Source organism: Protopterus annectens, chromosome 4.part1 (genome assembly GCF_019279795.1).
Source record: "Protopterus annectens isolate FY-2018-M chromosome 4.part1, PAN1.0, whole genome shotgun sequence".
In the NCBI taxonomy this organism is placed as follows: domain Eukaryota; kingdom Metazoa; phylum Chordata; order Ceratodontiformes; family Protopteridae; genus Protopterus; species Protopterus annectens.
In genome coordinates, this window is record NC_056734.1 from 519,875,328 (window position 1) to 519,896,362 (window position 21,035).

General features: G+C 39.2%; 1 protein-coding gene across 1 annotated transcript in view; it reads left to right on the forward strand.

Annotated features, from left to right (window-relative positions):
- The window catches only part of LOC122801244 (rootletin-like), a 2,937,720-nt gene that overhangs the window by 902,659 nt on the left and 2,014,026 nt on the right, over positions 1-21,035 (forward strand). Inside the window, exon 13 of the mRNA XM_044070796.1 lies at positions 9,085-9,324. Coding sequence (XP_043926731.1) covers positions 9,085-9,324 — 240 coding nt within the window. The remainder of the gene's footprint in view (positions 1-9,084; positions 9,325-21,035) is intronic.

Here is a 21,035-nt window from a genome sequence, read left to right on the forward strand (position 1 = left end):
ACTAAAAACCCAAATAATCCATTCAGAACCCCCAGCCATAAATGACAGTGAAATACTAACCTCCCAACTTGAAATCAAACCAAATAAACACCTAATCCTAATTTCAGTATACATCTCTCCAGGTGACAACCTCTCCACAATTTAAGACCTACTGTCCTGGTCATCTTCCTCATTTAACCAGGAGACAATAATTATGGGTGATTTCAATACAGATTGGCATACTTGCTCCTCAGACAATCCCTCTAATCTCATAAATCTCTATGGATACACCCAAATTATAAACTCACCTACTAGGATAGATAAGCACAGGGGCAGACAGTCAATTCTTGACTGGACGTTAACCAATCAACCCTCATTAGTTTATCTTTCAGGTTATCTCCCAGACAGCCTATGTGACCACTCACCCACCTTTCTACTTAGACACAGAACCAACCTCCCTAAGTCCACTTTATTTAAGCAGATAAGAAGGAATAAACACTTTTTTTGCTACCACCTTTAAATCCCTGCTGCAGCATTGCGACTGGTCCCTATTATCACACCTCAACCTAGACCCTGCATTGGAATGCTTTAATACTAAATTCCTTGACATTCTTAACACTCTAGCCCCTTTTCAAAAAGTTTGTGCAAAATCCAACTATACTCCATGTCTGTCTAAGGAAACCAAACAATTTCTCAAAGACAGGGACAAACCATGGTCCTATTATCACAGCAACAAAAAACACAGTTCTTTCAAAACTTATTGTTTTCTAAGAAACAAAGCCAAATCCCAAATCAAAATTTATTAAAAAAATCATACTATATTCAACTACAACAATCATACCATAACAATCTTCAAAAATTCTGGAGTAATATCAAAAAACCTCTTCAACCTGGTTAGTCTTTAACTCCACCCACACCCCCTCCAACACCAAAGATAGTTTAGCCACACAATTCAATTATTTCTTCACTAACTTTATCCTATCTCTGTGAAAAATAAAGGCAACACCCCACCAACCACGACAACGTCCAGTCTTCTACCATAAAGAATCGAATACATAAACTAAAACCCACAACCCTTGCAATTGGTCAACTACCTAACACATATCTCAAGACAGCAGCTGACTCCATAGCCTATCCTATCTCTCTATTGATCAAGAGATCAGTCAGAGAACAGTATGTACCTAAACTCGTAATTCCTCTACACAAAGGTGGTGTCTCAACTAAGTTTTCCAACTGCAGCCCAATAGCCATTCTCTCACAAGTCTCCAAAATCTTTGAAAAATGCATCCACTCCCAGCTAATGGACTACCTTACCTGTACTAACCTGCTAACTAACTCCCAGCATGGCTTTAGACCTAAGCAAAGTACTACTATTACTACTACTACTACTACTACAGCCCTATTAAGTTTCACTAACACTATTAACCAACTAAAAACTGCTGGGCAACAAGTTGCCTCCATCTTCTTAGATATGTCTAAGGCATTCAACATGGTATCTCATCAAAAGCTTCTCAATATGCTAGCATCAATAAATTTATCTCACTCTGCTCTCTGTTGGTTTCACAGCTATCTCACATACTGACAAGCTGTAAAATGGCAAAATGATCTATCCTTACACCTACCTGTCTCACTCAGTGTTCCGCAAGGATCAATCTTCTCTTTACAATAGTCACCAATAAGCTACATACAACAACTCACCAGACTGCTACAATCCAATATGCAGATGATTCAGCCCTAATCTGCGCCACTCCCTGCCTGTCTCAACTTCAAGTTATAACCCAAAAATCTTTCTCTGTCATAGAATCCTATCGCTCTGAACAGCAATTAATTCTAAACAACCAAAAAACCAAATCAATTATTTTTGCCAACAAAAAGTCCATCAACCAAACAACACCCTTCACCATCTACTCAGCTAATAACACCGAAATAGAACGTGCCACAAACCAAACTACTAGGTGTCACCATCGATAGTAACCTGAGATTTGACAAGCATGTTATACCAGTCATTAAAAAGACCCATATTGCCACTAATTCCTCATACAAATCCTACCACTGTAATGCACTCCACAACTAAATTGGCTCGAACTACCCAACCTCCTCACTCTCCACCAAATCACCACTGCATACACCATTATTACCAAACCTGAAATCTGCCCAGCACTCCGCAATCTAATCCAACCATACTCTAGCCTCAGAACCCTTAGATCCACAGACAAATCCCTACTAAATATCACAAAATTTAATAACAGCTATGGTGACTCCCTGTATTCCTTCCAAACTTCCAAAACCTGGAACTCCATCCTTCAGAATATCCTTAACATCTCTAACTCAGCCAAATTCAAACAACTTCTCAAGATCCACTTAACCAATGACCAGTGCTGCTCAGGTACTTCCCCTGTCTAATCTTTACCAAGTGCTCTCAGCCAACACCTCATACACTCCCTCACCTGTGTTTCTCTGCTCTCATCCCTGACATACTATACAAGAAAAAATGATATGATCAACAATGCTGTAACATAATCATTTCTTGATACATAAATATGAATTTCTTGATACATCAATGTTTCTATCCAAACCAACATATTTGTATATAACATTATTTACTGTAGCTGAGGATTGCTATATTGTTCTTTGTTTTTTCGTGTAATTGTATACTATTGATTATTATTATTTTGTTCCATAATTCATAGGCTCATAGGTAGGTACTAGGCTATCTGCCCGAAGGCATTTATAAGCCTAGTTGGAATGTGTTGCCTTTTGCCGCCCCCCCTTAGATTAGTTCCCTGTGCCTCTGTCCAGCAGAGCCATTGAAGTGATCCTGGGGTAAACTTTCTGTTTCCCATCCACTCGTCAAAGTTCCTCTTGAAGAGGGTTAGCTCTGCCTAATGTAGATTGGAATCTTGTTCCAGAGCATGGGAAGTCTCTGAGACAGGAATATATCCCTCCAGCACGTCCCATTTATTGTTGTGGTGAGGTTTAGATCCCTAGGGCATGTGGCTCGAGGGGATATATGGTTTTCTTTAGGTGGAAATAAACACAAAGAATTCACCTGGAAACTCCAATAGAGGGCCCGCAACACAAACGGATGAAAAAATATTAAAAGTTGATTTATTTGGTTTTAATCAATAATATACATTTCCACAAAAACCACAGACTAACGCAAATAACCTTGTACGTTTTCGACAAACCTCTTCATCAGAAACCCATGGTCCATGGCTTTGGAGAGGGATGTTTTAACCTGAGTGTTTTCAGGGGCACTACATTCTCCTGGTATGGTTATGGGCCCTTTTGGGGGGTGAGGGGAGTGAAGTTTGCACTGAACCTGTCTGCCAGGATGTTGGCAATGTCGATCGGTTCAGTGTATTTTGTGTCATTCTGCACTAACTTCGAGGAGATCTGCGAACTGCCACTTAAGATTCTTGACATAGCTAAAGAATGCCTTGTGGTTATCTTTGGAGTCCTTGGCAATTTTTCTTTCGAAGCTAACCTTGGATGATTTTATGAGGGATTGAAGTTTCTTGCTGATACTGATCAGGGATGTCTTCCCTTCTTGGGATTTTACTCTTTTTCTGTATTTAATTCCTCATTCTATTGTATAGCTTGTTTATGGCAGGGGTCCACCAGACTGGTTTCCTTTTCTTGGAGGAGTGAGTCTTGGTTTTGCTTGGGATAGCACAATCCATGCATTCTTGTAGGTGCCCATAGAGTGCATTAGTAAAGGATTTTGCAGCTTGGACAGCATTATCCTTTAGCATGGGGGCTTTGAAACTTTCCACCTCGGTCTTAAGTAACATGAAGTTTGCTTTTGAAAAGTTCTTCACGGTGGTTTCTTTGACTGGGGGTGGGGGTGGAATGTGTATATCCAGAGTGACTAGTTTATGGTCAGATCTAACCAGTGATGGGTTGACCTCAGGTGTGGAACACCGGTTGCCCATGTTGGTGATGACCAGGTCCAATATGTTGTCACCTCTGGTGGGGGTGTTAACCAGTTGATCCAGGGCATTTGAGTTTATAAATTCTAGGAAATGTTGGCCAAGGGAGTTTGTACTTGAGTAGTTCTCCCAGTTAATGTTTGGGTAATTGAAATTGCCCAATATCAGGGTGTTTGGAAGGACCTTTATGCTTCTCAGTGTTTATAGAAATGCGGAATTGGGGTCCTGGGACATGGCGGGTGATCTGTAGCAAGCTAAAATTTGAATTGCAGTTTTGCCTGTTGTTAGTTGCACGTGGATGATCTCTGAAGCATCGTGCTGTGCCACTAACCTGGAGGTGTGGGTATCCTTGATGAATATGGATACTCCCCCACCTTTTGCATTTTGGTCCAGGTTTTCTGGCTGAAATGTATGGTATGAGTTGTAACCTGGTAGTGCTGGGGTGCTCTCTGGAGCCTTAAACCAGGTTTCTGTTACTGCACATATATTGATTTTCTCCATGCTGAGGAGTGCCTCGAGTGCATGCATTTTGAGGTTTAGACTTTTGGCATTGAGTAGCATTACCCTCAGTTTTTTGTTACTTGTGGTATTTACGGTGGTGGGTTTGTCTTTTGAGCCTTGCCTAAAAAAGGCACTATGGGGGTGGCAAGAGCCTTAACCAGTATTCGAAAGCCTAGGGGTGACAGGTGCAAGCCATCTCTAGCGAAGCAGAGTGGCTTGTCGAGCATGTCATCCCAGGCTGACACTGGATCTCCTTTAAATGACACCAGAAGCTTAGCCAGTTGCTGAAATTGATAATTTTTTCTTTATACTGTGGTATCATTCTTGGTGAGGGCAGGATGCTACTCAGGGTCAGGGTCATATGCGGCCTGGGGTATGTAATCAGAGAGCTCCTCCATGTCTCTTTTCATGTAGTCCAGGGAGGTACGGCTCAGATCATTCACACCAACATGGACAATGACAGAGTCGTATTTGTACTTGTTCTGGAGTGACCTGAGTGCTTGTGTTATGTGGTGGATCCTGGCACCCGACAGGCAGCTAACAGTAGCCTTCTCCTTGTTCAGCCTAGTGAGTGGGACATCAGTATGCCTGACTATAGAGTCACCTATTACTAGTGTGTTGGGTATGTTATTTTGCCTTAAGGGCTGTGATTGTGTGGCACACTGTTTTTGTGAAGCATGTGTTTCATGGTTTGTGTTGGGGGGTGGAGGTTGCTTGGATGTCTGCTTTGGAGGTCTCTGTTGCTTTTGCAGATTTTTATTTAGAGCCTCCGAGTAATTTTTCATGTATTTATGTGTGATTTTTGCCGGTGCTGATTTCATAGGTCTTTGTGAGACTGGTGGTGTGATTCAAGGAATTCCCTTCTCCTCTTGACTGTCTGGTCCAGTCTTGGGTTGAGAGAGCTTAGCCTCCAGTTTGGCTGTATAGTTGCATCTCTCACATGCATTAGTGTTTGGTGGTAGGAAGAGAGGGTTGTCTGTGTACATGAGGCAGTTGTAACGTTGCCTCAAAATGCCCAGATTCACCAGTTGGACCAGAGAGTACACCTGAAACTGCCCTTTGGACATGCCTGGATAGGTACAGTGAACTGTTTTACTGATTGGCTGGTAAGGTCGAATAGAGAGCCTTGTCCTTCTTTACAGTATAGGGGGGTCTAGTGCTAAGGTTTATTAGTGCTTGCTATGAGTTTTGAGCAAGTGCCGGGCTGAGAAATGAATGGTTTGAGTGCTTAAGTTGAAAGTTTGTCTAGTTCCAAGGGAAAAATTGAGGAGTAGACTTTGTGGAGCTGGAAATAGTTATACCCTAGCTAACAGGCGCTGCCCGGCTCGCAAAACCGCGCAAATGCGGGTTTTGTAACAGGGAAATGAAAGAGATAGAAATTAGCCCAAAATTGCCAATAAACTACTAATTTCTGGGCTGAAACCACTCCTCCAAGGACAGATAGGCTGCTCAAAGCTCCCCTCTCTCACAGGTGAACAGAGAAACTGCCTTCTATCCAAGTAAGATATGGGCAAACACAGAAACTGAATTCAGCACTAACCTGAAAACTGGAGTATACTAGCTTAGAAAGGCAGGACAACAAGTATATATATATATATATATATATATATATATATATATATACATATATATATATATTTTTTTTTTCAGAAAATAAAGCAGATACAATCAAAAAAACACTTTAAATGCACTGAAATGGCTATCACACGTGAATGCGTAAGCCTACAACAGTTAAACAGGTAATTTAAACACAAAAATGACTTTGTTAAAGTGCAGGCAGTAAAATAAGTACAATATGTAGCTGAAACAAGCTTTTTAAATCACAGAAACTCTAAAAAATTGGCGTTTTAGGTGGAATTAGCTAAATGCAGCAAGAAAATGCAGAAAAATGATACTTAATCACTCCAAAGTCTCTCTTTTGTCTCTCTGCTGCTGCAGAACTCTGCAGGGCACCAGGCAGGAGCTTGCTGAGCTGTATTGTTATTTCTCTGTGGAGCTTTCCTCCCCAGGCCTCCACTGAAAATGGGCAATCAGCTCGGTTGGACTATCCTGGTAAAGAAATGTAAAATAAAATAAATATAATAAATAATATTCAGTCCAGTAACTGTTTCAGTACTTTAACAATTCCAGTAGGTAAATTGAGTTGCTCTTTGTAGCATTTCAAATATTAGTAGTCCATGTTCTGGTGAAAATTCACAGCTAATAATTTCTCTTAAGATAATAAAGCAGTGTGATCTTCCAGAATTTTTATTTTGGGAAAGAAATCCTTGTAAGCTGAACTACTTTTTATCCCCTTTTATGTATCCTAGGATGCATCATAAATAGCATGAAACATGATTTATACCCCCATAGCACTGCTCAACCCCAGCCTCCATACAAGTTTTGTACCAAGCAAGTGGAGAACTACAGTCCTAGGTAATTACAGACCCATACGTCTGACCAGCCTCATATGCAAAGCCATGGAAAGACTTATTATTGAAGTAATCAATAATTACTCAGGGGAATCTCCAAACACTGGAGCTGTTTAAGTTTGGATTCATCAAAGGCAAGCCATGCTTACTCAACTTGTGTCATTTTTTGAAAAGGTCACCAAAAGCAATGGATGAATGTAAAATGGTACACACTGCATACCTTGACTGGGCAAAAACATTTGACACAGTCTCTCACTCAGGCATAGTAGAAAAGCTAAATAAATTGTGACTAAACCCTTATGTCACCTGCTGGATTGCCAGCTCACATACAGATAGGATGCAGGAGAAGACAACAAGGGAAGCTACCTCCACAAAGAGACCAGTCAACAGTAGGGTCCCCCAGGAATCAGTACTGGGGCCTCTCTTGTTTGAAATGTACTACTCTAAAGTAAAAGCCAGTGCTAAAAGCCTCTGGCTGAGTATGTTTGTAGATGACTGCAAGCCAGGAGCAGACACTGAATTCCCAAATGACATAGCAATACTGCAGAAAGGCTTGTCCCAAATAAATAACTGGTGCTAAAAATCATGGACCGAAACTAAATGCCCAAAAATGCATTACTGTACCCCTTGGGAAGTTATCTACACTGGGGAATTACCGTATTGGTGATACACCCCCTAAGAGATGACTCAGTTGTTCTAGATTTGGGCACTTAAATGGACAATGATCTTTCAACCAACATGTGTCCATTGTCATAAGAATGCCATTTTATATTGTGCAACTTATAAACAAAAAGATTGTGTCTACATCTAGGGACATCATTGTTCACCTTAACTCAGACCTCATTAGGCCACTCATTGAGTATAATGCATACGTTAGCATGTGTATGTTCAGACTTATGCAACAACTGGAATGCCCACAGTGATACCTTACTAAAAGGATATAAGGCTTAAACAATATGCCCTATATGAACCAGCTCAAAGCCCTGTCACTATACTCGGTATCGTATAGACTGCTAAGATATTACCTGTGTCTGGCATACAGGGCATCTTCTGACCCAGTACTGATGGGTCTTTTGCATATCAGCAAGTCAAATGGCATTAGAAGCATTTGGTCCAGTGAGCTAAACCCCTTCTGCTACATTAGCAAAATGGTTTGGAAGAACAGGTATATGTAGCAGAGGATACCACTCCCCATCCATGTAAAACAATGCTCATCCCTATCCATATTCAAGTGCAGCTTGTATCTATGGATGGGTAATGCAAATTTTTCCCCAGGACTGCCCCTTGTGGTGCTAATGGACACATGGGTCTCATAAAATTATATATAATATGATCTCAGTTATTCTCATTAAGGGTAATTTATAATTATCGACCATAGGATGGGTAAGGCCAATTTAACACCAAACTGGATAGGTTAATTCAAGCAACAAAATGGAAATTGGCTAGGCTTAAAATGGCCTGCAAGGGCAGCTAGCCAAGTACTTGTCTATGAATCTAGGAACCTGTGTAGTAGATATTTCTCATTATAGTTACTATTTAGTTTCATAGTTCTATAGTTTTGGTTATTCCTACATTTGGGTCTCAATGACCAATAGGGGACATAGACTCTGTAAAAAATGTTGAAAACACTTCAGGACCTACCCATTGATCTAGCTCTTTTTTAAGGATGTTTCGGCACCATAACTCCTTATTTTTAAAAGGAGTTTGTTGCAAAAGGTGAAGAAAGAAGGGCACAGAAACCTTTTTCTCCTAGATGCTCTATGTGGGAAAAGTTTAAAAGTAAGATTGTTGTTTCTTAGGTCATATGAATACCTTTTACTTTTTCATACTGCTCTGTCAAAAGTTGTTCAGTCTCTATTAAAATTTCAGGTATTTTTTATGAGTTTTGTAGCTCTTCTGTCACATATTGAACCCTGCTTTTACTGCTGATTGACTACCATGTCAACTTTTTTACTTACAATATTCAATTTCTATTGTGGCAGGGCTATCTACATGGCAGTGTGAACTTTGGCTATAGATGATTGTCAGTGTTGAAGTGAATGTTTGACCCCATATGCAAAAATGGTATAAAGGGGTTTTGGATGGATGAATGGATTCAATTTCTATTGTAACTCCGTCAGCGCATTACAAAAAAAAGTCACATTTTACATGCTGCTATAAAATGTGTAATTTGGGAATAGTTATATTTATTCAGTTTGCACTTATTATGTGGTCTGTTGTTTTCATTTTCTCATGCGAATGGTTTTCCTTACTTTCTGTAGCTTGCACTGACTGATGTCGATGATACAAGTATATCTGCTGCAGACCTAGCTGATGAAGACTCAGGCAGACGATCTGCTCCACTTCTGTCCTCCACTCCCCAGAGAGGATCACCTTCACCCCACAGGGTTTTCTCTCCTGCACGAACACCATCACCACTGCATGGAGGCCCGTCTCATGCCCGTGATTCAGCTGTAGAGGTTGTGCAAAAGGCAATGCACAAGCGCCAAGCCCAGATTCAGGTATGGATTTAAATGACAAGATGGAAGAGGGAAAGGATGATGATACTCCATGCAGCTTAGAATCCTGATTGATCTGAAGCTAGCCTTCTACTGCCACAGACAGAATGTATACACTTGTGGCAGAAGAGTTTTACAAGGATTCATTAACACCCTTATCGTTTTATGGTGTACTTTCTGTCTGCATTCATTGGTCTGCTTATTAACTTAATAATTTATCCCATTGTTAATTAAACACATTATTATACAAGTATTGATATAGCACTTTTTAAAAACAGCACTACATTTAACATGTGCAACAACATCTTTCCTTAGCGAGATTTAGTCTGTAATCGCAAGAATTGTTTGGATAGTTGAGATGGCATATGGAGATTAATGGACAGACTTGAGCATAAATTGTTCTTGAATGTTAGTAAAGGGTGACAGTGTACTGCTGTAGTTGGTACATGATTAATGTTGCCTCACAGTGCTTGGCTATCTAGTTCAGTTCTCATTTGGGGTGCCTTCTATTTGAAGTCCTATATCTTTCATTTATCCTTGTGGGTTTTCACTGGGTGCTTTAGTTTCCTGACACATCCCAAAGGTGTGCCATAGGTAAGCTGGCATTCCTTCAGTTATCTTTAGATGTATATGCTATATGAGAGTGAATGTGTGCATCCCATGATGGTTCGCTTCCCCCTTCAGGATTAGTTCCTCTGTTTTGTGTCCAGTGAGTGATTGAACAGATTCCAGACCCCCCCCCCCCCAACCAGAAGTAGATTAAGTGACTAATCAGAGAATGAATGACTGTATTAGTTTTACATGACAAACACAACAATTTATTTGAATATTTCTCATAATGTGTTGAGTAAGTCTTGTGGTGTAATGGTTTGGTCGTAAGTCTTCTTTGAAGAAATAATTTTCATCAGACTGTACTGCTGAATTTTATAATCTTCAGGCCCTAGAGCCATACACAATTCATCTTTTCATTTCTCACTTTTAGGCTAAAGCTTTAGACTGATAATGGAAACATAATTAACACTGTTCGTAGCTATGTTTACAGTCATAAATATTCATTTATAATTATCAAAGTAATTTGCAACAAGTTCACTGTTACAGAAGAAAGGATATAAAGTTTTCCATTACAAAGAATTTAGAATAGTCACAACTGCAAAGCCATCCAGACTGACTATGGGGTTTATTCCTTCACTGCTCCTTTGTAAAATGTTTTTCTTTGGAAAACTGTAAATACAGTGCAAAACCAATTCCAGCAAAAGTGTTGCACGACTCTTAGCCTAAATAAGTTATGTAAATGTATTTGAATGCCTAAGGAGTTATATACACAAATACAGATACTAAAATAAGTCATCTGTGTCTTTTGTTTTACTGGAAGCACTGGGTTCATGGTGATTTGTCAGACTCAGAAAGTGCAGAATTAAATTTTACTGAGCTGGGTTGCTCAAACTGACACCTTCAAATTGGGCACCTTAATGCAACTACAAATTGTGTATGCAGGGTGCGACAAACTCCCATACACTCCCACATCCCATAATTACTTATTCTGTCTCAGTGGTTGAGCAGCCTTTGAGATGAGAACAACCTCTTGTCCCCATACAGAAACCCAACTTTTATGTTAAGCTGCTAAATTAGCTGCTGTACTGTACTGAATAGTTTGCTTCAAAGCACTGTGATTCCGCACGTGATTGGACAAAGGGCACCTTTCCATTACTCCTTTCGCTTCGTTTGCTCCAGTAATAGCACGGTCAGCATTCCCTTGCTTTCTCTTGTAATGGTAATGTAAATGCTGGACAGTGGTGCTTCCAGACAGACTATAGCTTTCTATTCAGTGGTGATTTATCAGCCTTGCAAGTTAACTGCCATCGTTAGTTTTACTCAGTAAGCAACTAGTTAGTTATACAGTAAGCAAACTGGCACATAACTCAGGCTGTATTCCTCATTTTGTCAGCTGTTATATGGTGTCTGAAGCTCAATGCTTTTGTTGCTGTTGTATTCTTCATCAGGAGCTGATGCACAATTACATTTCCAATCCAAACAGAATTTTTTGACACCACCACTAAACTCATTATAAAGTATCTTATTCTAGTCAGCCTGTCTGATGATTTGATAATCTGATCTAGTTATTTAGAAAAAAAAAAACAGGAGTGGTGATAATGAATATTTTTTTTATTTTTAAGCCTTGTTTTGTACAGAATTTGTAACTGAATGCCGACATGTTCTATTTCCAATATAAATTAATTCTATAAAGTCATACTTAGCTTAAGGGTAGGAATAGGGAGGTAAAACCGCCCCACTTTGAGTGTGAGAAAGTGTAATAATTGTAATTATTTTTATTTCATACTAATTTATGCATTAGATTGTTTACATGAGTTAGCATTTCTCAAACGTTTGCCCAGATAGCTCTGGATGCTTTGTATTGGTTTCTTTCACATATTGGAGAAGGAAACAAATGGGTAGAGGTAGTGAGGCTTTGGACAGCTGTGGTGGTGCAGCAAGAGGTTCTCTGGTTTGATTCTTAGATAGGGTGCCTTCTGTGTGAGGTCTGCATGTCCTTCCTGCAATCATGTGTGCTTTCTCTGGTTTTCCCCCACATTCTACAGACATGCAGTAGGTGGACTGGGCACTCTAAATTGGCCGTAGGTGAAAGTTTGTGTGCAAGTGAGTGGTACAGATGACCTAGCATGGCAGGGCTAGCCACCCAGTGGTGTAAACTGTGGCTCAAGATGATTGTCACTGTTGAAGTGACACCCTGACCCCATGTGCAGAAATGGGAGAAAGGGGTTGAGGATGGGATGGATTGAGGCAGCAAATTTAAGTTCTCTGAGAATCCTAAGGGTTTCACAGTTACAATTAGGTAATCTGGAGGTGTGTTGTCCTTTATTATCTTGCTGATGCTGGTCTCATGGAGAGGTATACAGTGACTGATGAGGTTAAAGACAGAGCTAAGGCTTTTTGTGATGCACCATGCCACCTTGTTGAAGACCACTGGAAGGGTATATCTAAGGATTTTGTTGTTCTTTTACCTTTTAGGCACTGTATGGAGCAGCATGTTCATCATGTTAAAGAGAAGAATGATCCTGTTGGTTCTGTTTCTAATATTTACACTGATAAAAACTTTCTGGGTTATCTGTGTTCTGACAACTATCTAAAACTATTGTGGATATGTGTAAAGCTGGCAGATGGTATATTCCTCACTAAAGATAAGACTGTCCATCTGTTGTACAGCATCCGTGAAATTTTTAACATTTGTGGATTCCATAGGTATGTCATTAGTGTACTCTTTTACAATCAGCAAGTCTGTGAAGCAGTATGTTTTGTACTGTATGTTCAAGTTATTCAAGTCACAGGGTTTGACAACAGCTGCTGCATTAGTTTTATCTGAATTTGAGTAGTATGAAAAAAGTAAAATTGAATATTTCTTCATTAGATGCTACTTAAGGTATTTTATTGAATTTTTCTAAGTTTATTTGGAGGTGGATTCAATTGTGTGGGTTAGCTCCAGTGTATGAAACCTCCATTTCTTTTGAAAATGCAGTTAAACCAACATTGTCATTAGCATTTTTTAAGTGGTAATTACCTTATATTTCTATTCAAATGTTTTTTTTCAGAGTCTGCAGCAAGTTTGCTTCAGTTTCTGGATGAAAGATATTTATTTCATCAGCACTGCCAAGAATGGCAACTGAATTGCTTATAATGTGGCAGATTTTCCCCTTTTTATCATGTTGACTTTTGGACATACATTTGTCATAGAAAAATATGTTGTTTGCTTTGGTCAAAAATCTTTCTTCAGGAATGTCTGGCAAAGAACAGAATAAGATGGATGATCTGCATGAGAGACTTATGGATGAGTAGTCTTTGTCTCTAAGGAAGATGTATATGGATAGTAAAGCATGTAGGGTAAATTCCTTGGCAAAGACAGCATCTGGCTCTTTGTTGATCTGCTTATGGGTAAAGGCCATCTGATGGAGCTTCTCTTGAGTCACCATCATTCAGACAGTGGTACTCAAGGTCAACATGTCCCCTTCCAAAGTCTACCTGTATCTCTCAACCTCCTAGTACAAGAATTCTAGACAAACGCAAACATAATGGTGACAACGGCCCATAATCATGGACACACATATATCACATTATCGAACTTCCAAAATTTCGAACACCATAAGCTCGAACTTGAAAGTTCGAAATGTGATATAATCGAAATCTCAGAACAGCAAATTTTTTCCCTAGGAAAAAAATTTGCTGTTCTGAGAAACGCACACACAACACAAGCACACCAAAAACCTATGTCTAATGTGGGGGGCTTCACCCCCCCACCCCCCTACTTAAATATACCAACTCCAAGATCGCACCACAGTGGAGGAAATAGTGAAGCTGTGGAATGGCCCACCGAATTCTTGCCCTGGGTAAGAATTTGTTGTTCTGCGGCTTCGCTATTGTGAGCGTTCGCCATTTTGTGTTCAATGTAATGCCGTTCGGCATTATTTGCTTTTGCGGTTATGATATACACCCCTGTTATAAACATAGAAAGTTGATAGAATGACGTGTTTTGCATTAGCATGCATTTTTCAGAAGATGTGAACATAGAATGTCTGTCATTATTTAGTAACTTCAGTCATAAATGATTTGCCAGAAAACCACAAATTGTATGAGGAACAGACCAAAAATGATGAAAAAATTAAGACATTTTTGTGAAATTAGGAACATTTAAGAGGTAGGTATGCCCTAAATGTGACAGTAGGTTTGATGGCCCAAGTTATGAGGGTATGTCCGGTCATTCCATACCAGGATTAACAGTTCAAAGCCTAGTCATCCAGTCCACTGGGCTGTTGCCCTCTGGGATCTTAAAGCACAGGTGTGGGACTGCACCTTCAGTGCATATAGTGTGATACCAGTGCTGGGCCCAGCACAGGCCTTTTAAACTCATATGCTACCCTCTGGCAGGCAGTATCCCAAGTACTACTTTCCTATCACCTGACATCTGACACATGCACACTGCATGCTCACACTCCCATGAGACAGCGTGTGAATTCACTACACTAGTCTGTGGCAGTGGGCTCTGTCCCTATTAGTGCTCTGTAATGAGTCTGTGGACAGTGATGTCATTGTTTCTGAGGCAGAAAAGGACAGTTACAAATACAGTTTCCTTCTAGAATGCCCCTTCTTTGGAAAGACTATGAGGTTCATGATCTACTCCATAGACTGGCCCTGGGTTTTTTTTTTCTTCTTCCATAAATACCAAAATAAATATAAGGGGAAGAAGGATACAGAGCCTTGGGTCAACACTTTATGATGTTAATCATGACGGATTTCATTTTTACAGTTTGGAGTCACTTAGACTGTGCTCCTACAGCCATCAAGAAGTCAAACAACTTTTATAAATCAAAACTCAGTGGAGTATGTCCCTCACCAGACATACTCAAGCTGAATCCTATGTGATCTGTTTAATCATAGAGACCACAACATTTCACCACTTTAACACCACACAGAATGTGAAAAATTGTTGGTAGGTGTGGCACTTGGGAGGACTCCTTTGTCATACTGGGGTTTATTGCATTTAGCTACTTGCCTCGACTATCATAGTACTAGTTTTCACTTGTTGACCAAGCCTTGGTAAAATGTGCTTATCTTCCTGAGACTTGTTTAAAGAGTTCTGGTAATCTGAGCATGTACCTTTTAATAGTTATGAAATTACACTGGAGGCCTGGCAGGTATCTGGCATTTTGATTAGTTCTTTTGAAATTCATTCACGATATTTAAGTATCTGTAGTTCATGTTTGTCTTATCTGATGAAGTTTTTTAAGAAAAAGATGAAAGTGCTTATCTTGTAGATTTTGTGGACAACGTGTTGACTTGTCACAATACAAAATAAACTTTGATCGTATTTATCCCCGGTTGGAGCCTTGGCTATTATGTTTGGTTTGGATTTCATTGGTCTGTGCAACTACTTGTTTCTCTATCAAATGGTTAGCCTGTCAAAGTCATTCACATATGAGGGGAAGTGAATGTGCTGCCCGATAAGCTGAGCTGCTCCTCCAGTGTTCCTCTGGAGTTATGAAGTCAGAGCAGTGTCTAAATCAGATGTTCCCAAACTGCATCACTTCTGTGAGGTGTCACTGTGCAGAAAATGGTAGCCCAATGTTCTGCTCAGTTCTGAAGTTAGTTGTGGATACCTTCTCTGGCCCATCACTGTATGCCTTTTGTCCATTCCCGTGGTCCCACACCTTGTACCTTATCACACAGGTCAAGAAAGAATGACAAGAATCAAGTCTTTTTACCACATAACAGTCACGAAACAACACATGCTTTCATGTTTTCCGATCCCTGGTGATACAGAAAGCTGTCATACTTCAAGCCGTGGGAAAATCATACCTAACTGCCCCTTAGGGTTTAGGTCTAGCGTTAAATCTCTGATTTCATCAAGTCTTCTAGCTGGAGTTTCTGAAGTGGCTGACGCTGCTAGGGAGACTGCCAGCAGGCACAGTGGAACAGGGTCTCCGGATGGGTGAAGCAGTACCTGATACTTCTTGTTCAGATATTCGTATGACTTAGGCCTCAGCTGTTCTGTATTCCAGGTGTATGTGTCAGCTGTGTATCATGACATTGCAGGGAGGCAGGATTGTGTGGCCCAATACTGAATGGTCAAGTATTCCCTTGTAAATATATAATATACCCACATTTTCATCATGGCACATCACTATTATAAAACAGCATTATTTAAAAAACAAACTTGTTACCCTTTTAAATAAAGACATTTAGTAACAATGACTCCTTGAGCCTGTTATGTCTTTGCATTAATGTGGCTCATTGAAGATATGAAGAGGAAGTAAAGAGGAGGTACTTCACATGTATATATTAGTGGGAACAAAGGGACATGTGCAGTATATCCATTGACACCAGTACTGTACCCGCAAACATCCACAGAGGGGCCCATGCAGTATATCCATTGACAGCAATGCTGCACATGTGCACATCCATGAACAAAGGAATGCAGGCAGTATATGCACTGGCAACACAGTTGCACATGCACATACCCTCAAAGGAAGGGACATATGCAGTACACCCACTAACAGCAGTGATGTATGTTCACATACCCATAAAAGAGGGGACACATGCAGTATATCCACTAATGACAATGCTGCATGTGCACATACTCATGAGGGAAGGGACAAATGCAGCATATTCACTAATAACAGTGCTGCATGTGCAGATACTTATAAAAGAAGGGACACATGCAGTATATCCACTAATGACAGTGCTGGACATGCACATACTTATGAAGGAAGGGACACATGCAGTATATTCACTAACAGAAGTGCTCCACATGCACAAAGACTCATAGATTCACAGACTGTTACTAGATTAATGACCAGGGGGCCTTTCAAAGCCTAGCCATGTTTTCCCGAAAGAATAAGGATGTCTTGCATCCAAATAGGACATTGACGGCCAGGCGTTTATAATCTACCTCTGTCCATAAGGGACATGGGTGCCAGGCCCTGTGTAAATTTCTGATTCCCCATCCAGTTATCTAGGTTGTGCTTAAAACAGGATAATAGACAAACCCGGCTTCACATGGATAGGAAACCTGTTCCATAGGAGGGGTAGTTTTTGGGACACATATCTGTCTCTACAGCATGTTATGTTTAAGTCACAGACAAAATTCAGGTACCTAGACCTTGTATTTTTGGTACTCTTTGACTTACAGATATGTAGGAGATTCATAAGTGTAGGGTTTGCACATGCCTTGTAAGCCAGGCATAGATCACCCCTTAACAATCTATAGGAGACTGAATAGAGGGAAAGGGCTTTAAGGCGCTCTGCATAAGGCAAGTTTGTTATGCCTTGTATTCTTTTTGTAAGGAACCTTTGAGGTCCCTTTAGTTACATACCCACAAGGAAGTGATACGTGCAGTTTGTGCACTGACAGTAGTGCTGCAGTTGTGCATGTGCACAACAATGAGACACATGCACTATTCCACTGACAGCAGTACTGCACACACACATATCTACAAACAAAGGGGCACATGTAGTTTATCTAGTGAGAGCATTTGGTGTTTGTGTTACAATGAATCGCAAAATGTATGTTTTTTTTTCTTTTTTAATATTAAGAAAAGAAGAATCTGATGGTGCATGTTTTCCAGGGGTTGTCAATGAATTATGTTGGATTATATGTAAGTGATTCAGTTTTCAGGCTTGCTGTGCATGTTGACAAATTTAAATATTTGTGCATATTTTTGTTAGCCAGCACTTGCTACCACTGAACAATGTTTTTATATCCTGATTTCATTCTTTTTGATTTTTTTTTTAATTTATTAATTTTTGATAGTTGATATCACAATCATCGCTGATCAGCAAATAAGTTCACATATCCAATGAGCTTTACATAGTGACTATTTACAGTATTACATATTGTTGCCAATTTGCTTTCCATCACAAGTACAAATAATGAAAAAAAAAAAAACAAATAAGAACAACAACAAAACAAGTGGTATACTACTAACAATATTTGCCTGATGTGCCAAAATATTTGAATGATTAGGCCATTTTATATTTCTTTTAATAAAAAGGGAACCTTGTTTAAGACTTTTCTTAAAAGTACAGAGTAATCATATTTATCTAATAATAATATCAGTTTTGGCCAATGTTTATAAGGCATTACTTCATAATCTAATAGTATCAAGTTCTCTTTCATGCATAACAGTTGTTCCAGTTAAGAAATAAGAGATGGGTGGAAAAATAGGTTTCTTCCAGTTACTAATAGTAATCTTTCTAGCTGCGGCTAGCAAACATGAGAGTCGCGGTAATTGATCATTCTTAGTTTAAGAAAGAAGAGGTGCACTAAACAATGCTAAATGGTTTGTTAATTATAATTTATTTGTCCATAGGTTCATACTAGGCTAGCTGCCATTGTGGGCAATTTTAAGAGTAGCCAATTTCCCTTTCAAAGGTGAGAATCAAACACTGTACCTTTTGCCTGTAAGGTAATCACCTTAACCATTATACCAGCTCCCTAACCCAAACCCTACCACAAGGAATAAGCAAATATTAAAAGCAGTTCAAAAATTGTGACACTGTTTTACAGTTATAAGATACATAGGCCAAGATTCAAAAACAGGCTAGCTGCAAGCAGTAAGAATGCAGCAAAATGTATGTGATTTAATGTGATTGCAGAAACCAGAGATTCAGAGACACTTTACCCATAATGAGGAAATACTTCATTATTACATAAATTCCACTTCATGAATCTCTGGGTGATTGATTCAAGCACTAATGAGCACTTTACTGCAGTAATCGCCAGTGGCAGCCCATGCTTTGCATGCATTGGCACAGCGCCCTCCTCATTCACTTCTCAACACAAACACACACACACACACACACACACACACACACACACACACACACACACACATATACCTGAAATGATCTAAACATTTGATTGACAGTAAAATGATTGACAGCAAAATATCTAGACGTAAAAATATCTAAACACAAAAGACTGACATATGTATATATATATATATATATATATATATATATATATATATATATATATATGTGTGTGTGCAGACATATGTAGACGTGTGTGTACGCGTATTAATCTTATACAAACCCGCAGACTTACTAAAATTATTGGCACTGAGGACTCTCTGTCTCTAGTGCATTGATTTTACCTTCTAAATGTATACACAGTGATGTGTTCTTAATTATAGCAAATAGATGAATTCATCTTTTTTAAATTAATTATTTATTGACTGATTGATTGAGATGCTAATTTGGTGCCCATAGCTAGTTGCCAGGGTTTAGATGTATGGCTGACCTACCACTTCCTTTGTATTTTCTTACCATTCACTGTTACTGCCTTTTTTTGTTAAACTTTCATGTTTAAGCTAATTGTTTTACTGATTTATTTACTGACAGTGGTGTTACAAATGCAGGAAGGATAAATCACCAACAACTCAATATGGTGTGAAGAATGTGGCTGATTAGGTAGTGACTCTTGTCTGTCAAAGTTAAACCAGTTTTAGCTGTGAGAATAAATAGACATTAACTGAACCAGCTCACGGCCCTAACGAGATTCAGTTTGTCCTTGAAGAAAATACAATCCCTAATCTACTATGACCAAACAGATTTCCACAGAATTAAAGTGATGGCAGTTAAACAGAAAAGATATAGCTAGCTGCAGTATAATTGACTCTGTGGGACTGCAAACCATGTTTGCCATTATCTTTGCAATTACTTTGCTGTCTTCTCCAAACTGTTTGTGAATGCTAAAATAAAAAACATATTGCCTCTGTCTCCATTAAAAGAACTGCACAGCCAGTTTGGCAGCTGTCAAAAGTAAATAAAGTACCAGATTGACAGCAGTCTCTGGTGGAAACCATATTTTTGAAATCAAATGAATTTGTAGCAGAGTGCCATCAAGAATTTAATGTTTATGTGAATACTGTTTGTGACATGCATGATAGCTTCCAGCATTAGAATTTAGACATTTCTAAAGCCATAAGGACGTGCAGAAAATTTTAGTGTGCAAAAAAATAAACCTTACAAATGTCACTGTTTCTCTGTGACAAAGGAATAAGTGGAATTTAAAATCTTGCAGAGAATTAAATATTTATTTAATCACTACAACAGTGAAGGAGATCAAAAGGACACCTGGCAGCCTAATAAGAATAAGGCTATGGTCTGTGAGTGTAATAACATTAAGGTATGGTGTGCGAGTGTAATAAGAATAAGGGTGTGGTCTGTCAGTGTAATAAGAGTAAGAGTATGGTCTGTGAGTGTAATAAGATTAAAGGTATGGTGTGTGAGTGTAATAAGAATAAGGGTGTGGTCTGTGTGCATAATAAGAATAAGGTATGGTCTGTGAGCATAATAAGATTAAAGGTATGGTCTGTCAGTGTAATAAGATTAATGGTGTGGTCTGTGAGTGTAATAAGAATAAGGGTGTGGTCTGTGAGTGTAATATGAATAAGGCTATGGTCTGTGAGCGTAATACGATTAAAGGTATTTTCTGTAAGTGTAATAAGAATAAGGGTGTGGTCTGTGTGCATAATGAGAATAAGGTATGGTCTGCGAACGTAATAAGAATATGGGTGTGGTCTATGAGCATAATAAGAAGAAGGGTAAGGTGTGTGGGTGTAATAAGAATGAGGCTGTGGTCTGTGTGCATAATAAGAATAAGGTATGGTCTGTGAGCGTAATAAGAATAAGGGTGTTGTCTGTCAGTGTAACAAGATTAAGAGTGAGGTCTCTTAGCATATTAAGAATAAAGGTGTAGTCTGTGAGTGTAATAAGAATAAGGATGTGGTCTGTGAGTATAATAAGAATAAGGGTGTGGTCTGTGAGCTAATAAGACTAAGGTATGGTCTGTGAGCGTAATAAGAATAAGGGTGGGGTCTGTGTGCATAATGAGAATAAGGTGTGGTCTGTGAGCATAATAAGAATAAGGCTATAGTCTGGAGGTGTAATGAGATTAAGGGTATGGTGTGTGAGTGTAATAAGAATAAGGGTGTGGTCTGTGAGTGTAATAAGCATAAGGGTATGGTCTGTGAGAATAATAAGCATAAGTGTATGGTCTGTGAGTATAATAAGCATAAGGGTATGGTCTGTGAGTGTAATAAGCATAAAGGTATGGTCTGTGAGTATAATAAGCATAAGTGTATGGTCTGTGAGTGTAATAAGCATAAGGGTATGGTCTGTGAGTGTAATAAGCATAAGGGTAT